The 13,737-nt window shown below is 40.0% G+C and overlaps 1 protein-coding gene across 18 annotated transcripts in view; it reads left to right on the top strand.

Annotated features, from left to right (window-relative positions):
- SNTG1 (syntrophin gamma 1) overlaps positions 1-13,737 on the top strand; it is a 526,846-nt gene that overhangs the window by 312,566 nt on the left and 200,543 nt on the right. For all 18 annotated transcript variants that reach the window (XM_073331218.1, XM_073331217.1, XM_073331225.1 and 15 more), the window contains 4 exons: positions 158-214; positions 8,942-8,999; positions 13,210-13,253; positions 13,361-13,402. In XM_073331218.1, the coding sequence (XP_073187319.1) occupies positions 158-214; positions 8,942-8,999; positions 13,210-13,253; positions 13,361-13,402 (201 nt within the window). The remainder of the gene's footprint in view (positions 1-157; positions 215-8,941; positions 9,000-13,209; positions 13,254-13,360; positions 13,403-13,737) is intronic.

Here is a 13,737-nt window from a genome sequence, read left to right as displayed (position 1 = left end):
CTTCTTGTTTCACCTGCAGCATGAGTTTCTTGGGATTTGACAGTTTATTATGACAAGACAGGATGATGTGGGGGATGTAAACTATTCATAGAAGAATTAATGTAGATATTGTGGCAGGAAATATTAAAACTAACTGAACTTGATTTAACTTTTTCAGGAAAGAACGGTAACAATTAGAAGACAAACTGTAGGAGGATTTGGATTAAGTATAAAGGTAGTATGCTTTTTTTGTTTGTTTTATTTTTCCACAGGTTGCACAAAACATGTTTTTGTCTTCTAGTTAATGTATTTTAATGAAGGCAAACTGTATTTCACAGTACATGAAACAATAGCACAAACAAATTCTAAAAGGGTTAGTTAAAATATATATTTACTATCACAATAGGCAATCAGTGGAAACATTGCCTGGTGGAATGGAATGGATGGAGGTCACATCCCCTTAAGATTGAGGATGCGGGTCTCTCTAATAAGATTTTACATGAAAATGAAACAGGGTATGCAACTGCACCAGACTGTTCTTTTGTTCAAAAATACTCTAATTCAAGTGCTTGTTAATGAATGCTAAATTACAGTGGCAGGCACAGGGAACCACTAATGAGTTCATCATCAATTCTGTTACAAATAATATCACATTAATTCACTTTTAGTCATTAATAAGACTGGAAGTGTTATTGTTTCTTCATATTGTTTATTTTGCTGTAGATGAGACAACAGCAGCAATTTATCGAGCAACTTTATTTTCTTCATTCCTTAGGAAGATTTAAGGGACATTAAAGGCCTGTGTGGGCTCTTTCTTAAAAGAGAGGGAAAGAGTTAAGCATTTTGAATACCTTACTTCAACCTTGAATCACAGTGTAGGTAATATGTCATTAATTTTATCTTTATTCTAAACACAGCACTCTTCAGCTTTAAGATAGCAGTGGAGAAAATCAAATATACTATGTATGAGTGCAAAAGAGCCTTAAGTTATGCATATGAATTTAAGAATATAGACTTATTTTGTGCATGTGTCTTAGGGCTGACATTATGTCCCAGAGAAAGAGAGGAATGTGCCCTTCCTTGTATTGTCATTGATAATAAAATTGCTGAATAGAAATATTAGTTCTTAAAATGTGTCTTGATGCTTTGCTTTTATCTTATTGACCCCGAAGGACCCCCACACACACATGGAAAACTAATTGCTATTTTGGGCCCAAAACTGCTTATGAACTAAGTCAATGGCAAGCAAGTTGTTCTCCTGAAATGTTGTTATGTGTTGTTGTTTACTCAATAATCATAAAGTACGGCATGTCATTGTCAGGTTACTAATAGGATGAGTGAAATTGTGTTGCTAGTATAAGAAAAAAAACAGTACCTGGGCCTAGAAGTCAGGATTTTTGAGATTTGGAAGGTGAACTTTGTATGAAAACTCACAAAAACAGGTTTTTTTTTTTTTTTTTAAGTATACAGTACTATGAAGTCACTTGTAGAATGCAAAATTTGGGGGTGGATAGGTTGCAATAATCTTATTATTTAAGTAACAGGCAAATAGTAACAAATAAAATAACATTACTGAACATAAGTGAAAGAGTCCTTGGGAAGTACATTATCTCCACTGAAATATGTACATTGCTCTCAAGGAGTTTTCCTGGAGAGTACATGACCATTCTAAACTACTAAATGAAAAGGTTCTACTTTAGAATATCTGGAAAGTTTTGATCTCTAAGCTTGTAAACTCTTTTGGGCAGGGACCATATTGTTGTTGTGTTTGTAAAGTGCTTACCCCCAGTGTGTCCCAAGCCCCTGATTAAGGCCTCAAATTGCTAGTGCAATACAAATAATAAATAAAAATCATATGCCAAGGGAGTTGGAACAAATTGTAGTAAAGTTGCTGAATCATGCATTTAAAATACAAGATTTTTTTTTCAGATTATATAACGTATTATGTTTTATTTGTATCACACAGAGAATGTCAATCAGAATTGACTCTAATACAGGGGTGGGCAAACTTTTTGGCCTGAGGGCAACATCTGGGCGGGGAAATTGCATGCAGGGCCATGAATGTAGGGCTGGGGCAGGGGGGTTGGGTGTGCGGGAGGGAGTGTGGGCTGCAGGGAGGAGTGTTGGGTGCAGGAGGGGGCTCAGGGCAGGGGGTTGGGGTGCAGGAGTGGTGCAGCAGGGGGCTCAGGGCAGGGGATTGGGGCACTTACCTTGCAGCAGCTCTGGTGTGGCAGCGGTACGCAACGGGGCTAAGGCAGGCTCCCTTCCAGCCCTAGGCCTGCACCACTCCCGGAAGTGGCCAGCACCATGTCCCTTTGGCCCCTGGAGTGGGAGGGGGGCACAGGGCTCTGCACGCTGCCCTCGCCTGTGGGTACCTCCCCGAAGTTCCCACTGGCCACAGATTGCCATTCCCAGCCAATGGAAGCTGTGGGGGGCAGTGCCTACTGGTGAGGGCACCACATGGAGCCATCTGCCCCCCCCACCCCCCCGCTCCCGGGGCCACAGGGACGTGGTGCTGGCCACTTCTGGGAGTGGTGAGGGGCCCACAGTGACACGGGGGTGGCAATCCCACAGACCGGATCCAAAGCCCTGACAGGCCGGATACAGCCAGTGTGCCGCAGGTTGCCCACCCCAGCTTTAATATCTGCTAGCTGATGGTCCATAATTTCAGACTAGAAATAGGACCTGTATTTTTAAGATAGGGACATTAACCACTGGAACAATTTACAAAGGAATATAGTGGATTCTTCTTCACTTGAAGTCTTTAGATAAAGATTGCATGGCTGTGTGTTTAAAAAGCTTTTGCTCAACCACAAGAGATGGTCTTGATGCAGAAACTCCAAGGCTGAAGTCTGTATTATGCAGGATATCAGAGTAAGTGACCATAATGGTCCCTTCTGACTTTAAAATCTGTGAACTGCGGCTCTATTATATAACGTAGTTTATAAACATATAGGAAGACAGAGAGTCATAAGATTCTTAGATTAAGAAGACAAGGGTTGTAGAGAGGGTTGGGATAGGGATACAGTCAAATATTATATGCACACATAGCGAGATAATATATATTTTATCTATGTTTGATAATGAATCAAATATCTCCAGGACTATACCAAAATGTTTCTCAACTTGATCTGGGATATTGGTATTCCATACAAAGGTTGCTATCTATCTAGTTATTCTTCTTCCTGTTGGTGGACAATAGTGTTTTTCCATGACTCCCACACTTTTATTAGCCAACAGGTGAGAGTAGGTAGGATTCTTAACTCTTTTTTTTAAAATGTGTGCTTTAGCTCTTCCTGAAATACAGATAGAAATATTGACAACATATCCAAAAATCTTCTATTCGGACCCAACTAAAAGGAAGAAACTTTGGAAATCGTATGAGATCATGTTCTATCCTGTGATTTCCAGGCCTATCCTTGAGCCTTGGACAGCTACTGACCATTTGTGTTTCCCTTCATCTGTGGTACAACACAAAGATCCTTCTAACCACATTGATTCATAGATTTTAATATTTTAAGGCCAATAGGGACAAGAATGATTATCTCGTCTATGGGAATAACACAGCCCACAGAATATCAATCAGTAATTTCTTCATCGAGCCCATAACTTCTGTTTGAAGTATAGTATATCTTTTAGAATAATGGTTAGTCTTAAATTTAAGACTTCAGGTGATGGAGAATCCACCACATCCCTAAGTAAGTTGTTTCAAGGTTAATTACCCTAATGGTAAAAAATTTGCACCTTATTTCTAATCTGAAATTGTCTAGCTTCAACTCCCAACCACTGGATTTCATTATACTTTTTGCTGCCAATTTTTTTTAAAGTGCTATATACTATGAAAAATCTTTTCTCCGTATCCGTAATGGTAGAGCATGACCAATTCATCTCTGAATCTTCTCTTGGATAAACTAAATGGAGCTTCTTAAGTCTTTTACTATATGGCATATTTTCCTGGCCTCCAGACAGACCTTTTTCTTATGAGCAGAAGGAAGATAGGTTATAATCCCCTTGGAATTCAGTGCTCCTTGCCTAGCTGTTGGTTAGTAGTCTTTGGGGAAAATCTCCCCCATTGCATTACCACTGGTGCAGCTCCATCAACAATTGCAATAGAGGGAGAATTAGTTTAGCTCAGTGGGGGACTGCATGAATGACTAAGTACTTCTCAGTGTAATAGCATAAGAATGAAGATTTTTTTTCATATTTTTATTGTCTACTTCTTTAGTTTTGACATCACTTTGAGATCAATTGTTTTATGTGTGACTAAAGGAAAGTTGATGTGTTTCTTTGCAGGAATGCAGACCCAATTTCTCCTTAGACCTTAGACCTGATCATGATGTCAGTGAAGTCAACAGCAAAACTTGAATTGACTTCACTTGGACTCCTTATGTAGTCTCTGAGGTCAATTATGTGAAACAAACTTCAGTCAGTAGTTCAGATGGATTTATTGTCTAAAACTTCTACATCTCCTTCCAAACACCCATTAATGAATAGTTGTGATAAAGGATGAGCTCGGAGTGAGATTTAGAGATTGATGAATGAACTGTAGTAGGTCAGTCATGTTTTCATATCTTACTGAGAAGATTAAATTGCACAGATTCGGAGAGATATGTTGCGAGGTGTATAACTTTTGAAAGGACATTGTGCTTCTCAGTAATCTGACAGAGTGTAGCATTATCACTGAAGGAGGCAATAAAATTGATAGTTCATTAAAGACATTAAGCCTTACAGTTATAATATTACTCCTGGCTCTCAGAGACCTGTACAATATTCTTTCCTCCCTTGTTTTGATTATTCTTTTTTACCAAATATTCTGCATAAGAAGGCAGCTGAGTATGAGTTTGTTAACTAAGGGAGGTGTTTGGGGAAGAAAATGCACATCACAACAGACTAGAGACCAGTTATTAGAATGATTTTGAGGGTTCAATTGTGCCTGGCTCCAGGCCAGTGGTACTAGATTGCACAAAGCTAGCAGAGCTTTGTTCCAGTCAGAAGATCCAGCCTCATGTTTCACAGAGCAGGGAGAGAAGTTCATGCTGAACCTTGTCAAAGAGCATATTAACAGCCATGCTCCTCACTGCTCTGAGGCATTATGCCCCAGGCATAATAACCCCAGTAGCTTCCATGGGTTGTTACTTATAAGTAGAATTTAAACCTATATGTGTGTGTTGATCTACTAGGGAAGTTTTGGGGAGAATCAGGGTTAGTATTGCAACAGCGTCTAGCAAGATGCCACATGGAACATCTGCAGATTTCCAAAATCACTTACAGTATAATCTGATGCACAATATTATATATGAGAGGCTGGCCATTTCCCGTCTCCTTTGAGATTCTTGTCTCTCATACTATGGGGCTATACCTCCTTTGACTAACCTTTAGGCTGGTGTCCTCTGGTGCCTGTGCCATGACTAAGACACAGAGAGGGATGTTAATTGTTAAAGATTGGGATAAAATTTGTTGAAGCAAGTGGGTGTAACTGTTGCCTTCATTGAAAATCATAGAAACAGGTTTATGAATAATATCAGTCTGGAAGTATTTGAATAGGTGTGTATGCGGGGAGACAGCAGAGAAGCATACAGAAACAGATAGAGAAGGAATCTGCAGACAACCTAGACAAGCATTGTGTGTGGCTCTGGGAGAAGCCGAGAGAGGTTCTGGGTCAGGTACAGGTTGAAAGAGGCTTATAAGAATGAGAAAGGAAACTGTCTCCTGTTGTTTGATTCCTCCTATGTTCAGGGAAACAGCATTTTGTAAATAAATAAATCAAAATTGCATCAGAGAAATACTAACTCCATCACCAATTTCTCCTTCCAGTTGGAACAACTTACAAGGCCTAACATGTTTGGCCTGCTGCTCAGGCCAAAAGGAGTAATATTATTTTACTCTCTGAAGTATTGCTTTATACTCCTTTAAGCACCTATTTATATAGTGTTAAACAAGTTGTAGGATACTGCAAGGCCTGGTCTAGCTGGTCCAGAGGCAGCCTCCCTCCTCCCTGTGGACCAGTGCTTGAGGGAGGGAGGCAGGCAGGCAGGTCAGGCTGCTGTGAAGGAGGAATTGATGAAATATCTGTGGCAAAGGAAAACCAAAGTCCTAAGCACTGTGCCTCAGCCCTAAGATGCACTGGGCGCAAGGGCGTGACTGATTTTCTGTGTACTCGTTTTGTCGAGGTTCCTTCCCCACTCTGAACTCTAGGGTACAGATGTGGGGACCTGCATGAAAAACCCCCTAAGCTTATTCTCCACAGCTTAGGTTAAAACTTCCCCAGGGTACAAACTATTTTACCTTTTGCCCCTGGACTGTATTGCTGCCACCAAGTGTCTAACAAATATATAACAGGGAAAGAGCCCACTTGGAATCGTCTTTCCCTCCAAAATCCCCACAAATCCTACACCCCCTTTCCTGGGGAAGGCTTGATAAAAATCCTCACCAATTTGCACAGGGGAACACAGACCCAAACCCTTGGATCTTAAGAACAATGAAAAAGCAATCAGGTTCTTAAAAGAAGAATTTTAATTGAAGAAAAAGTAAAAGAATCACCTCTGTAAAATCAGGATGGTAAATACCTTACAGGGTAATCAGATTCAAAACATAGAGAATCCCTCTAGGCAAAACCTTAAGTTACAAAAAGACACAAAAACAGGAATATACATTCCATTCAGCACAACTTTTTTTATCAGCCATTTAAACAAAACAGAATCTAATGCATATCTAACTAGATTGCTTATTAGCCCTTTACAGGAGTTCTGACCTGCATTCCTGCTCTGGTCCTAACAAAAGCAACACAGACAGAGAGAATCCTTTGTCGTCCGTTCGTCGTTTCCTTCAGCCCCCCCCCCCCCCCCCCCCGCAGCTTTGAAAGTATCTTGTCTCCTCATTGGTCATTTTGGTCAGGTGCCAACGAGATTATCCTAGCTTCTTAACCCTTTACAGGTGAAAGGGTTTTTCCTCTGGCCAGGAGGGATTTAAATGTGTTTACCCTTCCCTTTATATTTATGACACATGTAAAGGAGGAATATGGGCTGGGGGAGTTGCAAAGGCATTGGTAGTGAGTGATTTTTGTTTTGAGGTTGTGGAGAAAATTATGTGTGCATGTAAGTGGCAGTATTTGAATGTGAGACCTGTAAAGTTAACTGACTTGAGCTGGGTTTTCTTAGCCAAAGAAAGCTCTATTACTTTTGTTGATGATGATGATGGATGAGAAAAACCAAAAAGGATATTTAAAACATAAAGGTGTACATTTATTTAGCAGTTTTGAACAGTTCAACTGAATCCCTGAACATATGTGAAATCGAGGGGGGGTTAGGTTCTCTATTTACTTACTGAACAATCAGCTCACACATATGGCAGTTTATGCATTGTGCATACCTGTAGTAGCTTCCCCCATTCACTGGCAGTAGAAAGCATGGGGATTCCCTCCTTGCATCCAGTTGCTAGGGAATGTCTATGGGTTCTCTAGCTTACAGTCAAATCCTGAAGAAATATTTGTGTTCTCAACCACTGCCAGAAGCCTTAATCCTCTTCTACTACTCCAAGAAAATTTCAGGCCACTTCCCATCATTGTCACAATGACACATTTGCATTTTTGAGAATGGAGATGATAGTGTCTCTTACCTGGCAGCTCCTATTCTTGTCTCCACCTCCAAGGAAGCTACAGATATGAAGAGAGACCATCTGGCTATTCTGAGAGATGGAAGTCAACAAGACCCAAGAGGGCTTGGAAGAGGAGAGGGACACAGTAAAAATTTTTCAAGGGACATTGCCCCAAATAAGTTGGATAACCACGAGGAAGGGCCAGTGGACTTAGAATGCAACATCTGGTTCTCATTTCCATGCTTAGGCCACTGGACCATGTTATTCACATAAGAGATCAAAGTAACTGCTCAGTAGAGGAGACCACTCATCTACAGGCATACATAGCATCCCTAGGCCATCAAGAGTCGCCCAGGTGGTAATGCTGTGCCCTATAGCTGTGAATTAGTCTGGGGTGATCCTCAAACTTGAGGGACCCAATGCAGTGGGTGTCATGGGTCCCTTGGTGTTGTTAAGGGCAAAGTGATGACAAAGTCTTTAGGCAAAAATGACAGTGACAAACTGTCAGTTTTAGTGATTTGAGTTGCTATCGGTATTAATCAGATTTACGTTTTTAGGGTGACCTCCACAAAGAAAAGAGCAAGAAGGTTATGATTAGCCTTGACCTTTGTAAAAAACTTCCAAAATTGGCCAGGGTAGGACTTGCAGTTTTGGGGTTGGAAGCCCCCAAATTTCATCTCTGCCTACACTTGCCTACTCTTCGTTCCTTTACTGTATCTCTTTTTTTTTTATTTTACCTTTATTTTTAATGTTAGTCAAAGCACCATACAGGTCTATAAACCCAACAGGAAACACTGAGTGAAACAGTAAAGCTGAATGCTTCTTTATACTAGATGGTCCAGTTTGTTTTCTTTAGTGAATACCTGCTGCTCCATTACATAGAGCCCCCTTTTTTGTTCCTTGTACTTATTCTACTGCGGGCTTACTTTTTGTGTGCAGTGACAGACATAAAAAAACAAAATCTGGTGTCCAAACCTCTTGCTTTTTTGCATTTTGTTTGTCTGTTTCTTGCCAGCATGAAAATAAAAATTATCACAGCATGGTTGCCATTACAGCATTATGCCCATTTCCCCTTGTATAACATGGATTTGATATACTAATTTGTAGAAAATTTGGAGAAACCTACAGTGAGTTTTATTTTACCTTTATAGACTATGGTCTATCATTCAGTTAACAACCTGCTCAACTGATTTTCTGTAAGGCAATAAGTAACTGATTGCCATCCTATTAGAAAAACAGAAAGAAAGCTATTACACAGAGTCAGTGCATTTTATTTGTGTCTGGAAAATGCACAAGATGCATTAGGGGTTATAAACATATTTATGAATGAAAATAATTTCAGTGAGATATAATTGTTTTCTAATTCTAGGGTGGAGCAGAACATAATATTCCAGTGGTCATTTCCAAAATTTCCAAAGAACAAAGAGGTAGGTGCCTAATAACAGGTGCAGTTTTATGGCTTCAACCCATTACTTAAAGCAGTGGAGTCTTAATTTTTTTTGGGGGGGGTAGTGTTGACTGATTTGAGATATCATACTGCAAATTGTTCATAACTCTGCTTTGATGTGTCATTTGTGTATGTGTGACATAATGAACTTTCTCTAAATTAAGGTTGCCCAGTAAAGTGCAGAATGGGGGCCAATTTTTTATGAGTGAAGATATCTTTTCACAATGAAAACATGCAAAAAAATCATACTTCTGCCATTTCTCCTAATATGAAAATTATCTTTTTTTTTATTTTGCTAAAAGATGATGATCCAGATTGTGGTTCTTTTTGCATCCGTTATCCCTCTGGAACGGATACCCACAGTGTGGGCAGTGGCATGGGGTTGGGGAAATAGCCTACACAGAGCTGTTGTTGGTTTACCTGTGCTGGTTGGCTTGGGAGTGGGCAGTCAGGGATGGGAAAGGGCAGAGCCTTAATTCTGTCCCCTGCAAAATTGGCAGGCACCATAGGCAGCACCATGTTTGGTGCTGACACAAATTATGCATAGAAAAGCTGTCACTGGTTCAGGACTTGATGTTGGCCCCTGGATCTTGGAGAGGTGTAATTTTGTGGTTAAATTCCATTTTTTGAGGGAAAAAGAGACAATGTTCTCTGCTACACTGTTTGTTTTTCATAAAGTGGCAGTGGTGCAAAGCTGGTGGAGTGAGTCCCACAGAGACAGATTAGTTGGTGGAGGGCAGATGATGTGATCAAAAATATATGATAAAGTAATTGATAATTGTGTGTGTGTGTATGTTGTTTGTTTGTATCTTATATACATTTGTGTGTGGAGGGGGGGAGATGTATAAATAATAATATGGTGTTAGGCTACCTACACCTATCTACTAAAATGTCATCAACCACAACAGGGAAAATACAATACTCTGGATTTAAGTTTAACCTAGTATGTTAAGGAGGAAAACATTTCCTATTCTTTTTCAACTAATGTTTCTTGAACTGCATTTGCCTAAACATATGCAGTGTTAGTGGTATGGCAACTTGAATATTTTTTAAGCCTTAGGAAACTAGCTAATTTCCAGGATATCTTTCCTAGGGAATATCTGTTCTTACCAAGGTGTCCACTTGGGGGTGCCCTGCCCTGGATGGGTGATGTGAGGCTGAGTTGGGGTTCTAGGGTGGAGGAAAACCTTTTTCATCCACCTGAAACCCATGACTCTTATGCTTTGCAAACCTTGTCCATCCCTACAGTTCCTTTCCAATCCTTCTCCGAGGCCAATGAACAGGAAGATAATGGTAGGTCTCATCAAGTGCTGCAGAGGCCAGAGAAGATCCAAAGTGACACTGAGAGAGGAACTCTGGGGGAAAAAAAAACAGGTTTAGTGCATGAGGCCACTAGCCCATGTGTTTTCAGGAAGGAAAGGCCCTCATTTTCTTTGAGGAAAAGGTGATTCTATTGGTAGAATTAAACATCTGAGATACTGAAAATTAGGGACAGGGCTATTGTTTAAAACTTTTCAGTTAAGCTTTAAGCCCCATGGCCTGGATCCACAAAAGGGAGAATTGCAAGGCCTATCTTTTAGACACATAGAAGAACCACAGCAATACAACTGTCATCCACAAAGCCTGAGTTAGAAACCTAGGCTCTCTATAGAATGAATGGGGCAGATGCCTAAGAATGTGATCCACAAAAGCCAGCAGGGAACTACCTAAGCTAGCCAATGTGAGATGCTAAGGAAATGGGTGTGTCCTAAACCCGCCCCTCTCATGGAGATAGGTACCTAAGTCCAGGTTGCAGAAGGATGACTATCGTTGCATGTGATTTACCACCAGGAACCTTTCTGCTGAAGTCAGAGGCCTTAGGCTTCTTAGTCATTTCTTGTGAGAATGAATTAGACACCTGTCTCACTGCACACCAAATGACCAGAAGAGGATACACCACCCACCATCTAATTTTTAGCCAAGTGGTTGGAGCTCTCACCTGAGATATGGGAGTCTCAGGTTCAATTCCTCTTTCTGGTTGGTGGGGTGGGGCGGAGAAAGGAGTTGAATAGGGGCAAGCTTGGCTTATAGCGCTGGTATTCTAGTCAGTCAGGTAAAAACTACAGTATCTTTATTGATTCTGCCCTTCCCCATTTTGAAAGGAAAAGGACAGAACAATAAATCATCAAGAGACATGCCAGAGGTTGTCAGCATTAATAATCTCACTCTCAAATCCTAGACAGTAACTGGCCCTACCTCCTTACTGGCTTTGTCCTTTCCTTTATCCCATTTATAATTCTATCCTGTTGCCTTAATGGGCTAACCCGCTGCAGCTGCTGCAGTCATTCGTGGTCCTTAATAACACAAACTGGTTCCCAGGTGTGTGTATTTGGGTTACAATCACTCAGACCTATAAACTAAATTCAGAGGGAAAAGAGAGAACAAAACCCAGGCAGCTTCTTAAGGTATGTAATTACTTTCACACAGGTGTCCAATTTGGGATCATAAAAGGGTCCTGACTTTTCAGGAATGCTGAACATCCACCCTTTGAGTTCAATTCACATATGTGAAGCTCATCCCATGTATGAGAAACAGTAGGCTCAGACCCTGAAACAGAAAAATTGAGGGGAAACTCCCAGTTCCATTGAAATCAATGACAGTTTAGCTGTTATCTTCAATGAAGTCAGGATCTTGCTCATGGTGACTTGTTTTAAGCCTTTCTATGCTATGTCTAATCTGGTGATCAATTCTGCAAACATACAGTGGAGTAGCATTATTTATATTAATAATGTTGCCAGCAGTGGCACTATTCATGTGAGTAAAAATACTTCTATACATACATATTTGCAGGATTAACCCTTGGGTTGCAAACTCTTCTAGGTAGGGATTTTCTTTTATTTCTCTATAACGTGCCATACAAACAGATGGCATTGTATTATCATTCATTCCTTCTAAAGGTATGGACTAGTAAGTGGTTTGGGTTAATTATTAAATACAGGAAAAATAAAGTATCTACAATGTATTTCTATTATATAATGTATTTACAGTCCGGCTCTGGTCTGGGATTTAAAAAAAAAACTAATCCTGTGCATTCTAGTACATGCTTACCAGTAGTTCATACCCTTTGGCATTAGGATTAAGAATACACATATTTGGTGATTTTGTTCTCTCTCCTTCTGTGTGTTTGTTTATTCAGGAGAGAAGGTTTAGAAAACAGTAATAATTATGGAAGTAATGAAGCAGTCTCTGACTGCCCTGAGTACAAGCTACTAAAACATTACATTGGGATTAGGCAGACAACCCTTTGTCTAGAACAGAGTGTACAAGGTGTACACTGAAAAGATGTTTTCATCTTTGTATGGCTAAAAGAGTAAGACATTTCTTTCTAGTGTGACCTGGCTACCATTTGCCACCTCAAGTCCAGACCACAAATAGTAATACACTCTACATGCATGTTAAACTGGGCATCATAGAGGGAGCTGGGATCAAGAAAATCCTTCTGTGACCTACTTGGAACCCAGAGGCATTGGTTTATGATATGTTTCTAGATGTCATTTGCAGTGCTTATTTTTACCATAAAAAGCGCTAAGTGGCTTGGGTCCCCATTACCTGAAGGCCCTCCTCTCCCAATATATAGATGCAGCTGAGATTGACAGAAATGCAAGACCTGGAGTTTGCTTGATTATATGCAAAGGGAAAGTAAAGTGTTTGAAAGTGATTTCTATAAGGATTGGTCTTTCCCTTCATGGTTCCTTGGAGCTTGGATATGTTAATCTTCCCCATTGCAAAGTCCGTCTTTTCTCAGTCATTGAGGGACCAATGCAACAGTTTATCTAGATTCAGCAAAACACTTAAACATCTGCTGAACTTAGGCTCTAAGGGAGGTTGGAGACCAAGAGATGGTCTGCTGGGAGTCTCCTGATAAGACTGTACAGAACATCTTTCTCTCCCTCTCCCCTCCACTTTTTGGTAAACTCTATACATTGGTATTTGTAGTTAGAAATATTGGTGCAGTAAGAAATCTGAATCAAAACCATGTATTGATATATTTTAGGGTTTTTTAAATTTTCATTATTCATTTTACATTTTCAGAGCTGACCCAAGCTGGGCATATACACTAGATAAATTGATAAAGTGTGTGTGTATGTCTTTTCAATATGCTGTATTGGACAAAATATCTAAGTGAAAAATATGCTCTCTGTTGTTTACAGCTGAACTCTCAGGTTTGCTCTTTATAGGAGATGGAATTCTACAGGTATGTAAAACTGTTAATGTTTGTTTAGAATTTTTTTCCAGAAAAGTAAATTACAATCTGTATTTATGATATACAGAGTCAGTCTTGTCTTTCTTTCCCCTTAACAGATTAATGGAATTAATGTAAGAAAATGCAGGCATGAAGAAGTGGTGAGCTTGGATTCATTTTCTTAATCATTGGGGTTGTTAAGAACATTGACATTCAGTGTACCATCATTGCGTTAAAGAGTCCTGTGGCACCTTATAAACTAACAGACGTATAAGGTGCCACAAGTCTCTTTGCCGCTTTTAGAGATCCAGACTAACACGGCTACCTCTCTGATACTTGACATCATTGTGTTGTTCATCATTACTCTTTCTTCACAGATCGGACTATGCCTCCTAGGTTGCCAAATGGCCCTGCCCTTAATACAATTCTTTCTCCATAGATTTTCTTTACTGCCCTCAAATCTGTTCTCCTCGAGTAGAGTTGGGCACTTTATTAC

Source organism: Lepidochelys kempii, chromosome 2 (genome assembly GCF_965140265.1).
Source record: "Lepidochelys kempii isolate rLepKem1 chromosome 2, rLepKem1.hap2, whole genome shotgun sequence".
Lineage (NCBI taxonomy): Eukaryota > Metazoa > Chordata > Testudines > Cheloniidae > Lepidochelys > Lepidochelys kempii.
The sequence above is the reverse complement of the archived record's forward strand: the minus strand, read 5'-3'. Positions and strand labels throughout refer to the sequence as shown.